General features: G+C 32.7%; 4 protein-coding genes across 4 annotated transcripts; 1 reads left to right on the forward strand and 3 right to left on the reverse strand.

Annotated features, from left to right (window-relative positions):
• The first annotated feature begins 1,799 nt into the window (after positions 1-1,799).
• Positions 1,800-3,085, forward strand: LOC105770114 (transcription factor MYB44). Its single transcript, XM_012591173.2, has one exon. The coding sequence runs from the start codon at positions 1,991-1,993 to the stop codon at positions 2,843-2,845; it is 855 nt and encodes a 284-aa protein (XP_012446627.1). The 5' UTR covers positions 1,800-1,990; the 3' UTR covers positions 2,846-3,085.
• A 3,036-nt stretch (positions 3,086-6,121) lies between these two features.
• Positions 6,122-8,864, reverse strand: LOC105770110 (putative receptor protein kinase ZmPK1). Its single transcript, XM_012591169.2, has one exon. The coding sequence runs from the start codon at positions 8,681-8,683 to the stop codon at positions 6,266-6,268; it is 2,418 nt and encodes an 805-aa protein (XP_012446623.1). The 5' UTR covers positions 8,684-8,864; the 3' UTR covers positions 6,122-6,265.
• A 2,104-nt stretch (positions 8,865-10,968) lies between these two features.
• LOC105770115 (F-box protein GID2) lies at positions 10,969-11,731 on the reverse strand. The gene has a single exon (XM_012591174.2). It carries the CDS (start codon positions 11,629-11,631, stop codon positions 11,155-11,157), a length of 477 nt encoding a protein of 158 aa, XP_012446628.1. The 5' UTR covers positions 11,632-11,731; the 3' UTR covers positions 10,969-11,154.
• Positions 11,732-14,545: 2,814 nt separating this feature from the next.
• On the reverse strand, positions 14,546-15,770 carry LOC105770116 (MFP1 attachment factor 1). Its single transcript, XM_012591175.2, has one exon. The coding sequence runs from the start codon at positions 15,296-15,298 to the stop codon at positions 14,837-14,839; it is 462 nt and encodes a 153-aa protein (XP_012446629.1). The 5' UTR covers positions 15,299-15,770; the 3' UTR covers positions 14,546-14,836.
• Between the last annotated feature and the right edge of the window lie 3,200 nt (positions 15,771-18,970).

Consider the following 18,970-nt stretch of genomic DNA (forward strand, 5'->3'; position numbering starts at 1 on the left):
TTCCATAATTCCATTTAAACCATTTATTATGATTCTTTTCATGATTAACTAAATTGTTTTTTAGGTTTAACCCAGAAATTGCTCCAATAAAACAATCGTGAGATACGAGTCCGCTCAAAAAACCTCTCAATGCAGTATTTTCTATCTCTCCGGTATATGGGATAGTACAAATCCGTCCCTTAAAGTTTATCCAACTTCGATTCAAAAAGTGCACGTTGGGTTGGAGTTGTTTGGCGTACAGTTGGGAAGACGAATCAAGCGTGCTGTGTTCTAATTCTCACGAAAAAATTGGCGTGTCTAGGTGGGAAAGCTAGTTGGATTCCGTCAAGGGAGATAAATATCGAATTTAAACGACGCATGCAGTTGAGAACGTTGATTCGAATTGGGCTTTTCAGAGCGCAAGGCTGTCAAAATCTTAAATTGTGAACACGTGCATAGCAATTAGAAATTTGGCAAGACTCGTTTTGCAGGTCGTACCGGGATTGACTACTTAAGGAAAAGTTGGTGATCGGGACGTTATTGGTCGCTATAACCAGCTTATTGCTTGGAAGGGAAAATCTATTTTAAAGATCGATTCAAGATTGGAGTACACCGAGGCTAAGGCTAAGCTTAAAAAAATATTTTATTTATCCATTTATTTTATTTTCTTAAATTTATTTATTTTTCGCATTTTTGAATCTGTTTTATTTTTATTTTTGTATTTTCTTCTTTATTTATCTTAACCAATTTACAGTCCCATTTTTTTTTATTTCCATTATTTCTACACATAGGTCGTGGACACAACTGTGACAGCGACATCGATTCTGGTCACGAAAAAAGGCGAAATTAGATAGTCAGTCCCTATGGATTCAACTTTACTGCTTTATACTGCTAATTACTGTTATTTTGTTGTAGAAATTTATATTTTGTGGTTTCGACGCCCATCAGTCTAACTAAAATCTAAAACATCCATGCCCATCGACATCAGCTTATAACAACGGTAAGATTAATTTTCAAAAAATAAAATTTATTATTAAATAACATAAAAATTATATTTCGTACTTAATATTAATTAAGATAACAAACAATTCTATAATATAAATTCAACACTTATAATATTTTGTGCTATAAATTCTAGCACTTAACTTTTAGATTATCAAACAACATTTTTAATGTATTTAATTTTATTAATAATTTTAAAATAATAAATAAAAACAAATAATTTATTAATTAATTAAATTTACATATTTTTTTAAATAATCTTATTAAAGAAATTGTTGTAGTTTACTTTTTTTATCTAGTACGGACAGACTTTATGGTACGAAAAGATCTTTTGCAAGAGGGTTGGCTAGAGGTTTCTAGTAAAAACATTAGCCCCGCTCAATTCATAATGACAATATTTCAATTTTTTTAAATTCAATTGATCATATCTACTCTTTTTGATAGAATACTTAGAACTACTTATAGCCCTTCTCCAACTCATAAATAAGATGACAATACTTATATAATCGAACTAAAACTCAATCTATATTTAAAATTTCATATTTAAAAGTACATCATTCTTTAGATCTACATAATCTAAGAATAATAAAATAAAAATATTATTGTTTAAAATTACAAGAATATATTAATCCAATTATCAACTCAAATTTATATAAAATCCAAATAAAATTTGAACTTTTATAGTATTTGTTTACCAAATGGTGGTTGATGAGTACTCCAAAAATTTGGATGGATTACAATACGTGTCAGCTCAAGAGAAACCACTATATGACACGTTTCATATTGACAGCTTTATAATAGTAACTGTCTTCTGCCTGGAACAATCCTCAATGGCTATCGCCGATTACGACTCACTCTTACCGTTTTAACAAGTCATTCTTATCCCCTTTCATTTAATACCTATATATAATGCCCCCTTCTCGCCTTAAACAAAAGAGCGGCGCCGCCTCCACCACCGTCGTAACATTTCCTCTGCTAACCTCTCTTAACAAATACCATTCTCTTATCAATGGCTTGTACAAGGAAAGATATTGATCGGATTAAAGGTCCATGGAGTCCAGAAGAAGATGAGGCTTTAAAGCGTCTGGTTCAAACCTACGGTTCCAGGAACTGGTCTTTGGTAAGTAAATCGATACCGGGTCGATCTGGAAAGTCTTGTAGGCTACGGTGGTGCAACCAGCTTTCCCCTGATGTTGAACACCGACCCTTCACTCCCGAGGAAGACGATACCATAGCCCGAGCCCATACTCGATTCGGTAACAAATGGGCTACCATTGCTCGATTTCTCAATGGTCGAACCGATAACGCGATTAAGAACCACTGGAACTCTACTCTCAAGCGAAAATGCTCTTCGATGACCGATGATATGAACGACGATTCACCTCAGCCGCTTAAAAAGTCAGCTAGTCTCAATACTGGTAATGGTGGACTGGGTCTCTACTTGAGCTCGAGAAGTCCTTCAGGATCCGATTTGAGTGATTTGAGTTTGCCCATTGCCTCACCGGTAACAATAACGGGGTCTTTGGTGCCTTCAACTCAAACAGCATCCTCGGCTACTGATCCTCCTACTTTACTCACCCTCTCGTTACCCGGATCAGATACTAGTGAAATCACTGACTTAGGATCCGTATCCAACTCTTTCCCAAGTTCTACCTTGGTGGCAGAACCAGCAACTGTTCCGGCTCTGAAGTTGCAGATGGAGAAGCAGTTTTTGAACGCTGAGTTATTGGCAGTGATGCAAGAGATGATAAGAAAAGAAGTACGGAAGTACATGAGTGGGAGTGAATCCAATGGGCTTTGTTTTCGAACGGAGGCCATTAGAAAAGCCGTCGTTAAGCGTATCGGGATTAGTAAGATCGAGTGAACAACAAAAATCAGCAGGAAAATAAGTGTTTCGCTTCCGTTTCTTAGCATTTTAGTTTTTTTCCGTTCGTTTAGGTATTTTTAGAGAGAATAATTTTGTTAGTGTACAGAGGGATAAATTGGGGAAATCAAGAACCCTAAAATTGGAAAAGAAGAAGGGAAAAACTCTTTTGTTTTGGATCAGCAGATATTTATATTTTAAGTTCCAAAGAATGGGTTAAAAAGAAATTATTAAATTATATTTAAGATGTTGGCAAACTAAAAAAAGAAAAGAATGCAAAATGGGAAAAAGTTTGATTGGTTAACAAATTGCGGAGGGTCGGACAGAAATCGGTTTTGCTTTCATGCCAACACTTCTGTCGGAAACCGTAACCAATAATCCAAGATGAGTTTAATGTTTCTGTTTTTGTTCTGCACTTACCTCTTACTTAGTGCTTGCCGTTGACGGAATCTTTTTTCTGATATTGCTGTCGACGGATTTTTTGGGGTTTTTTATTTTATTTTATTGTTATTTGAAAAATTTTAATCCTTTTATTTTTAAATTTTTAGTTTTTGTATTTTCTAAATTTCGATAATTTAGTTTTAACCCAACAAATTTAAATTTTTATAGATGTGAAATGTTTGTATTTTAAAGTTGAAACTTTTGGTTAAAAAGTTTAAAGATCAAATTGAAAGAATTTGTAAATGTGAAGGTTAAATTTATCAAAATATTTATGATTAAGAAAAATGGATAGAATATGTAAGTATTGGTTTTTGTTATTAATTTAACGACGGACAGAACATGGACAAATTCAAACATTAGTGTTCAAGTTGAAAATTTTACTAAAACAGACTTTTTTACATGAATAATATAAAATAAATAAATAACTACCATAATAGGATAAGGGGAATAATATTGACGAAATTAGGCAAAATGTATAGTGAATATGTGGTGCTGACTAGTCCAACACCTTTTAATCTTAAAAAAAATTTATTTTTTGGGTGCAGTCTGGCCGATTGACAAAATCAGATTGATATGTGATTGACAAAATCAGATTGATATGTGATGATCTAAAATATTTAGAGACTTGATATGTAAATTTTCTATTTTGATTGAAAAGCTTTTAGGGTGTGGTGCGGCACCAAAGTTTAAAAGGGTAAATTGGTTCATAAGCCTTTCTTGTTTATTTCCCTTCAACACAAAAAATAGAGAGGTTTCTTACTAATCAGTCTAAAATATTTATTTTACTAAAAAGTATTTTTGTAAAAAGTTCATTTTAAAATTATTTTTGTTCAAATAATTATTTTTTCAAATAATTTTTATAAAATTATTTTTCAAAACATTATTCGAAATGAAATAAAATAATTTCAAAAAATATTTTAAAAAATAAATGAAATTTATTTCCAATTAGTAGAAAAAACTTTTTGGACTAATTCGTAATAGGCCTCTATTTTTTATGTTGAAAGGAAATAAAAGAAAATAAATAATAAGGGCTTATGAAACAATTTACCCTTTTGAACTTTTGTGTCACCAAGCTGTCAAGCAGCACCCCTAAAAGCTTTTCAATCAAAATGATAAATTTACATATCAGGTCCCTAAATATTTTAGGTCATCACATTTCAATCTGGTACGGCCGACACCAAATGTTCATTGTACATTTTGCCTAGTTTCGTCAATATTATTCCCTTTATCCTATTATGGTATTTATTTTATATTATTCATGTAAAAAAAGCCACAAACAGGAATGCGAACATAGTTAGGTAACCATTTGTATGGTTCACTCTTATTTTTATATATTTTTCTGACCTATCAAAATATAAGAAGATATAAATACATTTAAAATTATACTTATTTTCCTTTGTATATACTAATTGAATTGAGACCTGATCAGAGGGTCGTACCAACTCAATCAATCTTTGCGCACCCACGATGCGATGAAAACAATCATGCATCAAATTTATTAAAAATTGATATAAAAATAAAATATGGCTTGGTTAAAATGATAAAATCAAGATAGCAAAAACTATAAAATCTTAATTTTTTTTAATTGAGTCGATATTTGAATCTAAATTGACTTAATATATATATAAGGATGTTTACACTTTATAAGAAAAAAATGACATCTTTGTTTTATATAAATCATAGTGAGATTTTTAGAGAGAGTTTTCGTCTTAACAATGTTAAATTTGAACAATTTAACTAAATAAAATTAAAATCGAATCGAAAGAGATAAAATTTAAAATACTACATTAAATTTGATTTAATGTACAATTGTATATATTAATATTATATTTGGTAGGGGTATTATATATTTAGCTTGTTTTATTTTTTACAAAGGTTTTTCCTCATTTTTTTAGTTTCAAGTTTAAATTTGTTCTAATTAATTTTATTATATGTCTAACTATTGTAATACATATGTAATAAATAAAATTTTTTATTATGTTATTATACAAGTAACCAAACGAGACATAAATGTTAATTTCAATTGAATTTAATGTTCACAAATCACTAACACAATTACCGATATAACATTATTTTACATTAACATGTTCTTGTACAAATAACTATATTTATTCAATATAAAAATAAGTTGATGTATTTTTTTAAATATACATAATTGAATCAAAATCGATGATATATATATTTAAACTGCAACCAAAGTTTTATGTGCTTAATTGCACTAAATCAAAGTTCATATATCAAGTTGTATATTAGTCCAAAGTTCATATATAGTTTTGAAAATCAATTGAGGCAATTTCACGAATCCAAAAGGTTAGATCTTGAATTTTCAAAATGTTAAAATACGTTATTAGTCCTTATTCTTTTATAGAATTTGAAATTTGGTCATTGTATTTTAAAAGTTAAAATATTATTCCTCCTACCTTTGCAATTTAAAAATCCTATTCTAATCAATATTGTCGTTAGTGGTTTTTGTTAAAATTTGTTAATATATTTATTTTCTATTAATCATACAACATGTAGACGAAGCAACTTAATCAACATGTTAAATTGACAAATGTTAACAAAAAAGATATTTATGATTTTAACGATTAAATTAATATTTTTAAATAAAAATTACAAAATTTAATTTCTAACTTTTTTTTTGAATATAGAAAGTAAATCTCAAATTTTATAGGAACATATTTTAATCTTTCAAAAGTAATTGAAACTTTTACTGTAATAATTTTGCTTCTTATTTTTCGAAAACCACACCTCCTTAAGTAGGTAGATATATGGAGTCGTCAAGGGATTTACCTGGGATGAGAACAGAATACATCAATTTGAATAAAAACATAATTTCACGTCAAAATAGAATCATTGAATATAAACCAATCGACACTGAAAAAGAGGTAATATGTTGAAAGATTATTGAAAAGATGCTGAGGCGTATCTGTCAGGGTCTCCTGCAGTCATGTTATTGATGGTCTTCCATCACAAGCATCAATTTCGTCCCCTCACAAGCATTTGAACTACTTGGCTCATTGATGGTCTTCCATGTCTATCGGCTTCTGTACATTTGATTGCCACCTCCAGTAGACTTTCCAGTTCATTTCTGTCATAATCGTAGCCCATGGCAGGGTCCAGTACCTCTTCAACCCAACATGTTGTTGCAGAAGCACCCATCTTCTTCCCTTTCACCCAAGTTTCTAACCTTTGGTGCCATTTCTCTCCACTGGTTCCAACAACAGGGACACCTACACTTGGGTTCTTCCCTGTCATCATTTCCAACAACACGATCCCATAGCTATAGATGTCGACTTTGGCAGTGATGGGAAGATTGTAAACCCACTCAGGCGCCACGTAACCTCTTGTTCCTCTAATCTTGGAGAAGCCAGAACCTTTAGGACTGTCTTGATTCAGTAGTTTGGATAATCCAAAATCTGACACTTTAGGATGATAGGTGGAATCCAAGAGTATGTTGTGAGGCTTTACATCACAGTGCAAAACCCATTCCAAGCACTCTTCATGCAAATAAGCCAGGCCTTTGGCGATGCCCACCGCAATATCCAACCTTTTCTTCCAATCAAGCGAATTAGACATGAGGTTATTTGCTAACGATCCATTTTCCATGTATTCATACACTAAAAGCCTATGCTTCCCCTCTGCACAGTATCCCCACATCTCAATCAAGCTCATGTGATTAAGTCTGCCGATTGTGCTTACTTCTGCGAGGAATTCATCCTCTCCTTGATGCGCTTCAATATTAAGTCGTTTAATGGCTGCAATTCGTTGATCCGGTAAAACTCCCTTGTAAACCACCCCACTTCCTCCCCGTCCAATCTCTTCATGAAAACCGCGTGTTGCCTTTTTCAACTCACCGTATGTGAATCTTTTGAACCCAGTTGCAGCCACAAGGTACCCTGATGTCATCGTCGATGCATCGGGACTTTCCCCAGTTCTGTACAAGAAAACGAACACCAGAAAGACGCACATCAACTCAAGCAATCCAATTATAGAAGCGCACCAAATCAAAATATTCAATGTTTCATATCCTGTTTTCTTAAGATAAAGTCTGTCTAATTGTCTTGTCTGCTTGTTGGAGCAATTTAATTTAAATTCCTGAACAGGTTTGTTGTTGTAAGGGAATGATTTGGGGAGTTTCAAGTAAAGGGTTCCACTGTAGCTATTGTAACGATGACCATTGCGCAATTCCCATTTTGAGTAACAGCGATAGGCACCATCTTCTGGGAAATATCTATATTGAAAAGCTTTACAACATGAATCCAAGCAAACTCTGAGGCACTCCTGGAAGGTGTAATTCCGGAGGTTGTCGTAATGGTAGCCAAAAAAGTTAACATGACGAAGTTGAACAAAGTTGACATCATCATTACATAAAAGCTCAAATTCTGGTTCGCACCCATCGTTCCAATCCGCATGGTTTTTCATCTTGAACCCTGGGGGACAACCACACTTGGGACCCCAACGTGGATCATAGCTACATATACTATTTGGTCCACAGGCTCCATGAATCCTACAGGAGTTAGACATAGCTTGCCATGTCACAAACCAAACCCCCTGTTCTTCGAGACTGTATAATCTAAGGTTACCATCAAAATCAAGGGTTAATCTTCTCCAAGGTCCAATACCAAAATCACTTGATCTGAACTCCATTTTGTCAGAAGATGTAAAATGGCCTGAAGAATCCAACACTGCGGTTCTGCTATAATTGTATCTAGTTCTGCCTTGGTGGTAGTCCAAGATGGTTGAATCCGGCCAGTAGATGCTGGATGTGTCGGAACCATTCAAGACAAGACGAAGAACATTATCATCGTCAAACAACAACCTGTATTTTCCTGAAGAATGGTTAGCTCGGCTTCGTGCTGATACTAGCCTTTTGTATTGATTGAGGGGTTGTCCAGGGAGAAGCGTATCAGTTGGTGAATCAAAGCTTTGCCAAAGAGTAAGATTGTCTCGAGTTTGGAGAACGAGATTACCTGAATCAAGGAGATTCAACTGCGACCAAGAGGCATCTATAACTGACTTATTGCTCGTCCAGATTACGGATTCGGCATCGGTTATGATGATTTCATTGGTTTCGAGTATGGACAGCTTTGATCGCTTTCCATTAACAGGCACATCCCGGTTTGCCATCCAAACTAGAGTGTGACTGCCGTCATGGCAAGGCTTGGTGAACCAGATGGAGAAGCAATGAGCGTTTTGGCCGACGGGGTAAAAGCCAGCGGAGAACACGCCGTTACCCGATTTCAAAACATCACCTGGATTCTCCACAGACAGAGACGAACCTTTGCTTAGATATGGAACAGCTGACGATGTTAACCCGAGGAGCAGGAACAATATGATAAGCATGGATTTAAAACACTTGGTGGCCATGAATATTTCTTGGCCTGTAAAATTCATGTCATGGACCCAATATTCTCTTCACCAACTTCAGCTTTTTGCACCAATTTACCTGCATCTTCTCAACTTTACCATCGGGAAATCAACTTGTTTGTACCATTTCATTCTCTTCCAAACTCGATCACTAGCGGTGTTTCTTATCAATTGAAAGCCGCGTGTTTTAGGAAAGCTTCCTTTGACATTTCTTGATAGACTTTTTAGCTGTGGAAATTTCACATAATTTGTTATAAAAAGGTGAATGCAAGAACTTTCAAGTGTCATTAGTCAATGTCAGAATGGTTTCTTATTTTTATGTTCGCACCCAGCCCTTTTCCATCCCCTTAAGACAAAGAGAAATCAATCATCTGACTTTTACACTTCCAAAAGTCTTCATGCACCATTCACAATGTCTTGCAAAATTACCACGCTGAAAGGTCTATGCTATCTGTACCGATACTTCAGTCAATTCTCAGAATTTAGTTTAAACAAATTAGTTTATATATAAAGTGTGTTATTTAATTTCGAGTGAGTATTTGATCGAATCGAGTGAAAAAATTTTGAGTTAATCAAGTTCACGAATCATATTTTATCATCTAGCTTGATTTGATATTTTTTCAAATCGAGTCGAATTGAATGAAATTCGAGTAAAATTGTTTAAGTTAAATTAAAAACTAAACATGTCAAATTAAAATATTATTACAGTATAACTAATTCCATATTAGAACACATCAATTTAAAATCATATATATTTGAAAACTTTTTTAAAGCAAAATAACAAGAAATTAAGATACTTTAATATTATAAACTTGTATAATTAATTAATTTAGGTCCCAAAATTATTATTTTAATTTTTTAAATTTTCTAGAATTCTTATAATTTTATAAAATATATATATATAAATTTTGAAAATTAAAATTATTTTGAAATTTTTTGTAATTTTTGTTGAGAGAGAGACCAATTTGTTCATTTTCAAAGTTGATCGAGACCAAAAGAGTATTTACACCAATCTATTATTAGAATTATTCAAATTGTAAATTTCAATTTGACTCGAACTCGAAACTCGAATCGAGTTATTTGAGTTGACTCGAATAATTTGAATAACTCGATTCGATTAACTTGAATTTTTTTAAAAAATTATAAAAACCAAATACATTTATAAAAATCATTAATTTTTTTAGAAAATTATTAAAATCTTTTAAAATGATAGAAAGTTAATTATAAACAATATTACAATATTTTAAAATAGTTGCAAGCTTCTTGGAATTGTTATCTTTATAATGATATCTATACATAAAATCCAGAAAGAAATTGGGCAAAAACAATCCCACTGTTGTTGGGCTTTGTTATATATACATATTTTTATAATTATTCTTTAATTTTTATTTTAATAATTGCTAATAATTGATTGAACACAGTTTATGATTGCAATCCATTTTTTTAATGTCCAAAAAGATTTAATCAATAAAAATGTTAGGAATTAAAGTTGAAAAAATTAATGACTAAAATGAGAGAAGTGATTTACTTTCACGACATATTTTTTTTTGGTTTAAGATTATAAAATTATCACGTAATTAAATTGAATCTTGATTATTTTGAAGCCGAGTTGAATGAGATCTGAAAAGAAGAAATAAGTATTCAAGATATCAAATTCGTTATCACTTTTTTTATTAGATGGTTTAATTTGAATGACAGAATGTTTATGTTTTGATTAAAATGATGACTACCAACAAGTATTGGAAGTAATGGTTTGTTCATAATTAAAATTTGAATATGACATGGTTGAATTGAACAATCACAAATCTCGAAAGAATTAGTCTCTATAAACTCAAATAAAAAAAAACTCGAAAGTTTTTTCAACGAGGGAGTCAACATGCCATTGTGTTGAATAGCAGTTAGTTGAGAATTATTGTTATGATACTAACTATTATCAACCTACTAACCTGCTAGTCTGTCAGGTCTTGACCCACACTCAGTATGGGTTTGCACGTGCATAGTGTTCGCACATTCGTAGCATAGGCGAGCCCAATATGAGGACGCGTAATACGTAATATGAGTTTGCCTACACGTGGTGCGAACTTTATGTATGCGAACCCACTTCAAGTATACGTGTGTTGATCCTAAAGTAAAGTACGTGTCATCATGCATGGCGATCTACTTAGCGTCTCGCAATTATAATATAGTGCTCGTATTATATAAATACACAGAATTAACCAGTAAAATAAACACTAAAAAAATCATATAAATTATTGGTGTCATTTTTAGTTGGTGAAATGTGAGAAGACCTAAATAATATTGACACAAACACCTTTGGAAACCACAACATTATATGTAATAATCATAAATTTAAGAAACAATTGTTTCAATTTTCATACTCGAAATTACAACAGAATCACACAACTACTTCACCAGCTTAAATACAAATGAAAAATCCCAAGGTAAATATAAGAAAATAAGAACCAACCCAAACGTAAAACAAAAACCCAATACTACAATTATCTGCGCCTGCTTGTGAAATGCATCTTCTCATAATACTGTATAGAGAGAAGAGACAAACAAAGGTGAACCTCATCTTTTCCCCACCGAGCCGGCGGCTTGGAGTTTATAATCTTGGGCGGAGCCCAAGGCAAAGGTGAAGCAGCTTGGGGTTTGGAAAGCGGCCAAAGGTAACGGGAGTGGAGACGGCGGAAACCACCGAGAGGTAAAACAACGGATCTAAGCTGTTGGGTTCCGCAACCGATGTTAGCCCAGTGCCTGGTACAGATCAACTCCCAAAGACGCTCGTCTCTGGCAGTTTTGAGCCACAGCTTACTAACGCAGGAGGCCATTGCTAAGGTCCTGGCATCAACGTGTTTCAGAACCTCGTACAAAAGGTTTTCATCCAAATTCATGAACCCCCCAGTTTCGGGGTCTTCCTTTACTCTCTTCAAATTGGGTTGGGGGGAGGGAGAATCTGGGGAAATTCGTTTCATTGGAAGAAGCAGGAGCCTTCACAGTTGGGGGTATCTTGTTGTTGAGATTTAATGTGAAAAAAGGAAAGGGCATTGGGTGGTGGGGTGGGTGAGGGTTATTGGAGCCGCTTTTGTTGGGTATCAATGAGGACAAACAAGATAAATGGATGTGGTGCTGTACGGTTCCTCTGTTTTCTTTTTCATGTTCGGATAATGAATTCACAACTTTGTCTATTCTGCTTTCCTTTTTTTTTTTCCTGTACAAATCTATTCTGCATTTATGAGTATTTTTTTATTTTTCAAAAAAATTTACAAATAGTTGTTTAATTTTATAATTTAAAATATTTAAATTAAAAATTAAAAATTTATGTTTGATGAAATTTAAATTTTTAACTTTCGAAAAATATAAAGCATGAATATTTCAATTAATAAAAATATAAAGAAAAGTTTAAGAGTGCAAAAAACTCTCCAATTTTTTCAAAAACAAGTTATTAAGCCTTACTTTTTTTTTTTTGCACTTATTTGGATACTTGAACTTTCAAAATACATCAGAAAAACCCTGAAACCTTTAAAAAAAATTAAGCCCCTACTTTTTTCTACACTCTATTGGGTATTTGAACTTTCAAAATACATCAAAAATCTTTAAATTTTTTAAAAAAGACAATTAAAAATCAATAAAATTATAAAAATTAAAATCAATAAAAGCTATAAATATTATTAAATTTTAATAAAAATTCAAATATAAAAATTAGAAAAGAATTAGAAAAATATAAAATTGTAAAAATTATAAAATATATAGAAATATAAAAAATTATAAATTTTATAAAGTCGTAAGAAAATTATTAAAATATAAATTTTGTAAAAATATTTATAAAAATTATCGTATCAAAAGAAACATTTTATGATTTTCTATAACTTTTATTAATTTTTTATCATTTTTCGCACATGTCACGTGTGTTGTAACACGCGATGACTTTAATTGAAAAAAATAGGGTCATTAATTTTTATGATTTTTATAAAATTTTACAATTTTTTTATTTTTTACGATTTTATACAAAATTTCTAATATTTAATAAATTTTAAATTGTTTATATTTTAATTAAAATTTAATAAATTTTCTAAAATTTATTTTTATTTTTATAAATTTTTTTCTAATTTTAATAAGAGCATGGGCTTAATTGCTTTATTGAAAAATTTTAATGCTCTTTTTATGTATTTTGAAAGTTTAAGTACTCAACTGAGTGAAAAAAAAGGAGCAAGGGCTTAAATACTTTTTTTAATAAGTTTGAGGGCTTTTTTTATGCATTTTGAACGTTCAAGTACTTAATTGAGTACAAAAAAAAGAAAGGACGTAATTGCTTTTTTTAAACAACTTGAAGACTTTTTACACCATTAAGCCTATAAAAAATTAAAAACCTTAAAAACTTATAAAAAAATTAAAATTCTAAAAAGTACTTATTTAAAAAAGAAAGTCTCAAATTTCAGAACATAATAAAAAGTGAAGTTGCTCAGGGCTTTCTTGATTGGGATTAGGATTTCTGGCTTTTATTGGGCCTTTATCGTTTATAAGGCTTGGGCTTTTATTTGTTTATTTATATAAAACACGGGTGGGATATGTTTTGAATAAACAATCTTAAAATAAAATTTGATAAAAAGACGATGATTAAAGGTATTTATGAATCGGATCAGATCGGGTTCAAGTTGGACCTATGCATAATATTAATTATCTTTATGTCTGTCCAAGCTCTGCCCGGCTCAAAATATAAGCTTAAAATTTTGCTCAAGTCCATTTATATTTGTAAATGGTTAACTTGAGCCTGTTTTAGAACTACTCATATTATTTTTTAAATTTTTTAAAAATATATATTTATATTATTTTAATTTAATATTTAATAATTTAATATATTGCGTATTTATTAAACTTTTATATATAATCATCTTAACATTTTTTAATATTTATATTATAGTATATATAAAAAACATAATATAAAATTACTAACTTAAAAACAAGTCGGGTCGAGCCGAGCTCGGGCCTAGAAAGTTCAAACCTGAGTTTAGCTCATATTTTAAAAACACATAATTTATTTTTCTGCCTAAGCCCATTTTTCAAGCCTAATAATTTTATCAAAATCCTCTTAAATTTCAGACAGACCTTCGAGCTTGAACAATTAACCTGACCCATGAACGGTCTAGCAATGATGAGCATTAATTTAGATACTTAAATATATTAAAATTTGATTTTTATTTAATTATACATTAAAAAATTATATATAAATATATTTATTTTTATATTGTGTAAATATTTATGATTAATAGTTGATAAATTGTCAGTCACAGTATTTAACTTCACAAATAATGTTTAAATATTATAATTTATCTCATATTTTTATTAGATTTTAAAAGAGTATGTATCACCTACTCATAATTCATAAATAATTCATTGAAGTCTAAAATTTTCAAACAAAAGAATTCAATTTGATCCAAATATTTTCAAATTCAATGAGTGAGATAAGATATTACCACTTGTTTGATTCTACAAAATTAGTCATTTAATTATTAGTCCATAATCTTATCGAAATTTAAAATTTCAGTCATTCGTCCATTAAGTCTCCGGTAACATTGACATAGCCTTAAATAATAAATTTAGCTCTCCAAATTCTATCAATTTGATCTTAATTCTAAAACTTCAAAATATTTTATCGATTTAATATTAATTTTAAATTTTCAAAATTAAAAAAACTTTTAAAATAATTTTTTAAAAGTTCATTTTGAATAAAAATAGTTACAAAAATATAATTTATATTTATAAATAAATTAATAAGTCATTTTTCCCTTTTTCTTTGTTTCTTCAATAGAATCCCATGCATGCTTAAATTGCTTCGTGTCAGAAGTTTTTAAAAGAGAGTTTCAGTTCGACTGTTCTGTATTCCAAATGTTGAGAAGAGAAACTAATTCAAGTAAAACTAGTGACTGAATTTGCATGAAACAGATCATTGAAGAACATGCAATGAAACTGAACCCTGGCGAGTTTCCTCGAAAGTAAATCATCAATGAACACAATTTCTTCCACCTTCATTCTCTATATTGCATTGTGCCAATGAATTGAGCAGCAAAAAGACAATCAACCCATGATAATCAAGCACATTTAGAAGCAGATCTCAAGAAAAGCCCAAGATACCAATTACTAAGTTAAACAAAAGAGCCCCTGAATGATAAATAGAGAAACTCAAGCCTCGGCCTTAGTGGACGAAGATATGAACTCTTCACCGCCCGCACTTACTGCGTTATTCGAGTCTACTTGAGCCGAATCTGATGGAGCGGCGGTCGACGTAGTGGAAGCAGCTCGAGCTTTGACAGTGTCCAGCATACGTTTGCTCATCTCCTTGGAATACACCTGGAGGATCTCCATGCCGTTGTCATCTTCGCCGGAGAACGATGCCCCGGCGAGCGAGAAAGCCTCCTGTTCGATCGACACGGCAGCGGCGGAGGCTTCCTCTTTGGGGATAGTTCCGTAGCGTTTGGATATGAGGGATTGTGAGGAGGACAGCGTCTCGATGAGACGGTTGATGACGGCATCCCGGGTCCGTTGGGTGGGGGGCCAAATTCGATGGGTGAGATTGTTGAGCTTGGCGGAGGTGTCGCCTACTTGATGGCTCTTCGTCGCAGCGGTGGAATCAGGACCCTCCATTTGTATTGGGTGGTGACACTGAGGAGAGAGTGGGGAAATACTTGCTATTTGTTCTAGAAGCAAGCCAAGTAAATAGCAGAGAAAAAGTTAAGCTATTTAAGCTCCATGGGCTTGCTTCATGTGTTTGTAACCCTTGTCAGTCACTTAAACTGGTTGTTGCAGTGTACAAAATATCGAAACAAAACTCTCACCAAATTCCAAGACCTTTTATTTCGTTGTGCCCATTTTCATTTTTATTTTTGACAATCCAACGTTTTATTCAGACAAGTGCGGTTTATAAAAGAACGTGAAACACTCAAGGATTCAAAGTATCCAACTATGATTGTAGCCTCAGTGTTGAACTACGGACATTGGGAAATCTGACTTATTCCTGTTAAGACATCAAGCTCAAACCTGGGACAACTGACATTGTCTGATACCACACAGCTAACTCATACTTCTGAAAGAACATTGATCAATGGAGCTACCAATTTTTAGCTTTTGGCATGCTGATATTATCTCATATAGCTTAGATGCTGAATTGTTTGTGATCTTTAAAGTTAAGTTGGGTCTCTCCCAACTGATTTTAGATTAGATGCTTAACATAATAAGCAAGCACAGATATGCAGTTTATCACTATCGGATTTATTAAAGTGAGTAATATCTTAAATTATTGATTGCCTGTGAGCACAGTCTTCTCCTGATTCCAACTTAAAATTTTGAGGCCCGAAAGTTGTAGAGTCTAACCAAAGCGTAGGGATCCCCGTGAAATCCTAGTGGACTAGTCTTGGAATGATTCATGAGGTGGTTGCTGGTGGTGGAAACAACCGCAGCTCCCATTCATGATGGCAGATTGGGTAGGTGAGGTTCAGCTACCAACGCCTTTTGACCAACAATTCTACTGAAATTACAGTAATCATAAAAAGGTTTTTAATAGAGTTGAGGATGTCTACTAATTGAGATGGTCCATCGCAATAACTCAAGTACAGATAACGTAAATTCATGATTATACATCTGTATGGCTGTCATTGCCATATGAAAGATGTACATAAAAATTTGATGATAGGAATCAACCCCAATATCTGATGCAGTAGATCAACTGATCATTTGTTTGAAACATTGTGGACTATGATGAAGATTGCCCAACAATATGGTGGTCCTGGACTCTGAACCTAACCCATTCCTCATTTCAGAAAGGTCCCACCCCACGTGAACACCCTCTCCGTTTCTGGTGTCGCCACTCACGTCTACCGATGAATCCCACCAAACGTTCCTCCTACTAATCAAGTCACAGATTTATACATTCACAACTTGTTTGGTTTGGTGTATTGGCTTAGCCAATACACCCCTAATTGGTGGATCCCATTTAATCCCACTTCAATCTTCTGTTTAGTTCAGGGTATTGGCTAATACCCGTCTATTACATTACACCCCTAATCCCCAAAATCCACCGATTTCTATTACATTCCTCTTTCTCAGATTAGGTGCTGCTTGAGTTTTAGACCCTGTTTTACCCTCCTGCTTCCCCTTTCCGTCTTCTGTTTCTTCCTTCTGTCTTTCTTTTGCTGAAGATTACAATAGAATCGACGCTTGGCCTTCTCAACCTTTTATTTTCGGAGTTTACTGCAACTGGAAAGGTAAATTCATATTTCTAACTCTCTTTTGCTCTCAAATTTATATGGATTCCTGTATTTTAATTAGCTTAAGTTCCGAGTAGATTTCTATTTCTTAAAGGTTTTTGTTGCTAGTGGAAATTGGAACTCGATTGCAATGTAAATTGTCTCGTTTTCTCTGTTTTAATTAGCAATGTAAATTGCTTCAAAACCCAAGACTGAAAAATCAGCTACTCCTCGAACTACCACTCGACCCTCTGGGATTTTTAAACTTACCCCTGTTTCTCCTACTTTGGCTCGATTCCTTGGAGCCCCAGAGGCTTCCCGTTCCGATGCTGTTAAGCATATCTGGAGTTATATCAAATCCCATAACCTTCAGGTTCTCTCCATCTCTATTGCGTCCTATATAAAGTTATATTGTTTGGTCTAAATAAATGTGGGCTTGAGTAAATATCTGGGAAAATGTTGTTCAATTTTGGTAGTTAATTTGTACCATTTATTAATGGTTCTTGTTGCGAGTTGTTTGCTTGATGGCTTTATGAGGTTTCTTTACCCTTTCCATGGGCATTTGTTCCCTCTATAATAATTTTTTTGTGCTTGTTAATGCTGGGGTTTGGACCTGTTTGGTGTTTATTGTTCAAGAGTAGTTAAGCTAGCAGCTGTAGTAGGATTAGTTCATTAGGTAAATAGTTCTCTGTGATTGGATTCAATAATTCAATTATATCATCAATCAGTTCCGAGTGAAATGTTTGCCGGATTCTGTTTGTTCTAAATTCATTCCACATTATGTATGTTTGATCTAAATTGTTAACCACTATGGTCAATAATTGATAAACAGGTTTTTTGTGAAGAATTTGAACAGAGTTGTGTATGCTTTTCATTGCAGTTTCCTTTGTGGTATTTGAGACTAGATTGTTTTCACATGAGCTATTGGCAATTTCGACTACACAGTCCGATCTTATCGCCTCACTCGTTAGTTTATTTACTTGAATATAGTTATGAAACTGTAATGGTTGTTTGCTGTTAGGGGAGATTGATGATGTGCTGGATATGTGATTTCAGTTTGGTATGATCATTGACTCTTTTGCTTTTTTTGAAATTGACACTGGCTCCTCTATTAGTAATCAGATTGTATTTTGTTTCTTTTACTAAAAATAGGTAAATTAATATTTGTACATTACATCAAAGAGCAAACTGGTCATTCTTTAGTCTTCATACCTTAGTATGAGGTAGATGCCACGTGTCACATTATTCTATTAGTTATGCTAGTTTTTAAGAGTACAAATGAATGAAATTTTTAATAGAAAGGATTAATTTGTTCTTTGATCTAATGGACAATGAATAATTTAAAATACAATTTGATTCCTATTGCAGGGCCTCCTTATACTTTTACCGCCATTTGGATGTGCTTCATTTGGCCAGTGATCTATTCCCCTCTACCCCATATTTGTCTTTGCTTTCATCTGTCATTGGGACATTTGCTATTTTTCTTCATTCATTCTTCATCTCAAGTTGTGTTGCTCTAAACTCTTCAAGACTCGATTCAACAATCTCAAAATCAATATATACCCCAAGACTTGTTCTACTTGTATGAACCTACAAGTTCCACAGAAAGATCATTCTCGCCAAAATCATGAAAAATCAACAATGCTAAATACCATGTTTGCTATTCATTTCTTTAGTCAATTCATTCGCACAAATGACATCTTAAAGAATCCATCTTGGAAAATTTCGGGAAAATGTTGTTCAATTTTGGTAGTTAATTTGTACCATTTATTAATGGTTCTTGTTGCAGTTGTTTGCTTGATGGCTTTATGAGGTTTCTTTACCCTTTCCATGGGCATTTGTTCCTCTATAATATATATTTTTGTGCTTGTTAATGCTGGGTTTGGACCTGTTTGGTGTTTATTGTTCAAGAGTAGTTAAGCTAGCAACCTAGTAGGATTAAATTTTATGAATATTCATTTGCTACAGTTAGTTTCATTGATGGAGATTGGATTGTTATGGTTCATAAATATAAGTTTAGCCTTTTCACAGTTTTATATATAGCTTACATGCTAGCTCACTGTTTCATTTTCCT

This window comes from Gossypium raimondii, chromosome 5, assembly GCF_025698545.1.
Source record: "Gossypium raimondii isolate GPD5lz chromosome 5, ASM2569854v1, whole genome shotgun sequence".
Lineage (NCBI taxonomy): Eukaryota > Viridiplantae > Streptophyta > Magnoliopsida > Malvales > Malvaceae > Gossypium > Gossypium raimondii.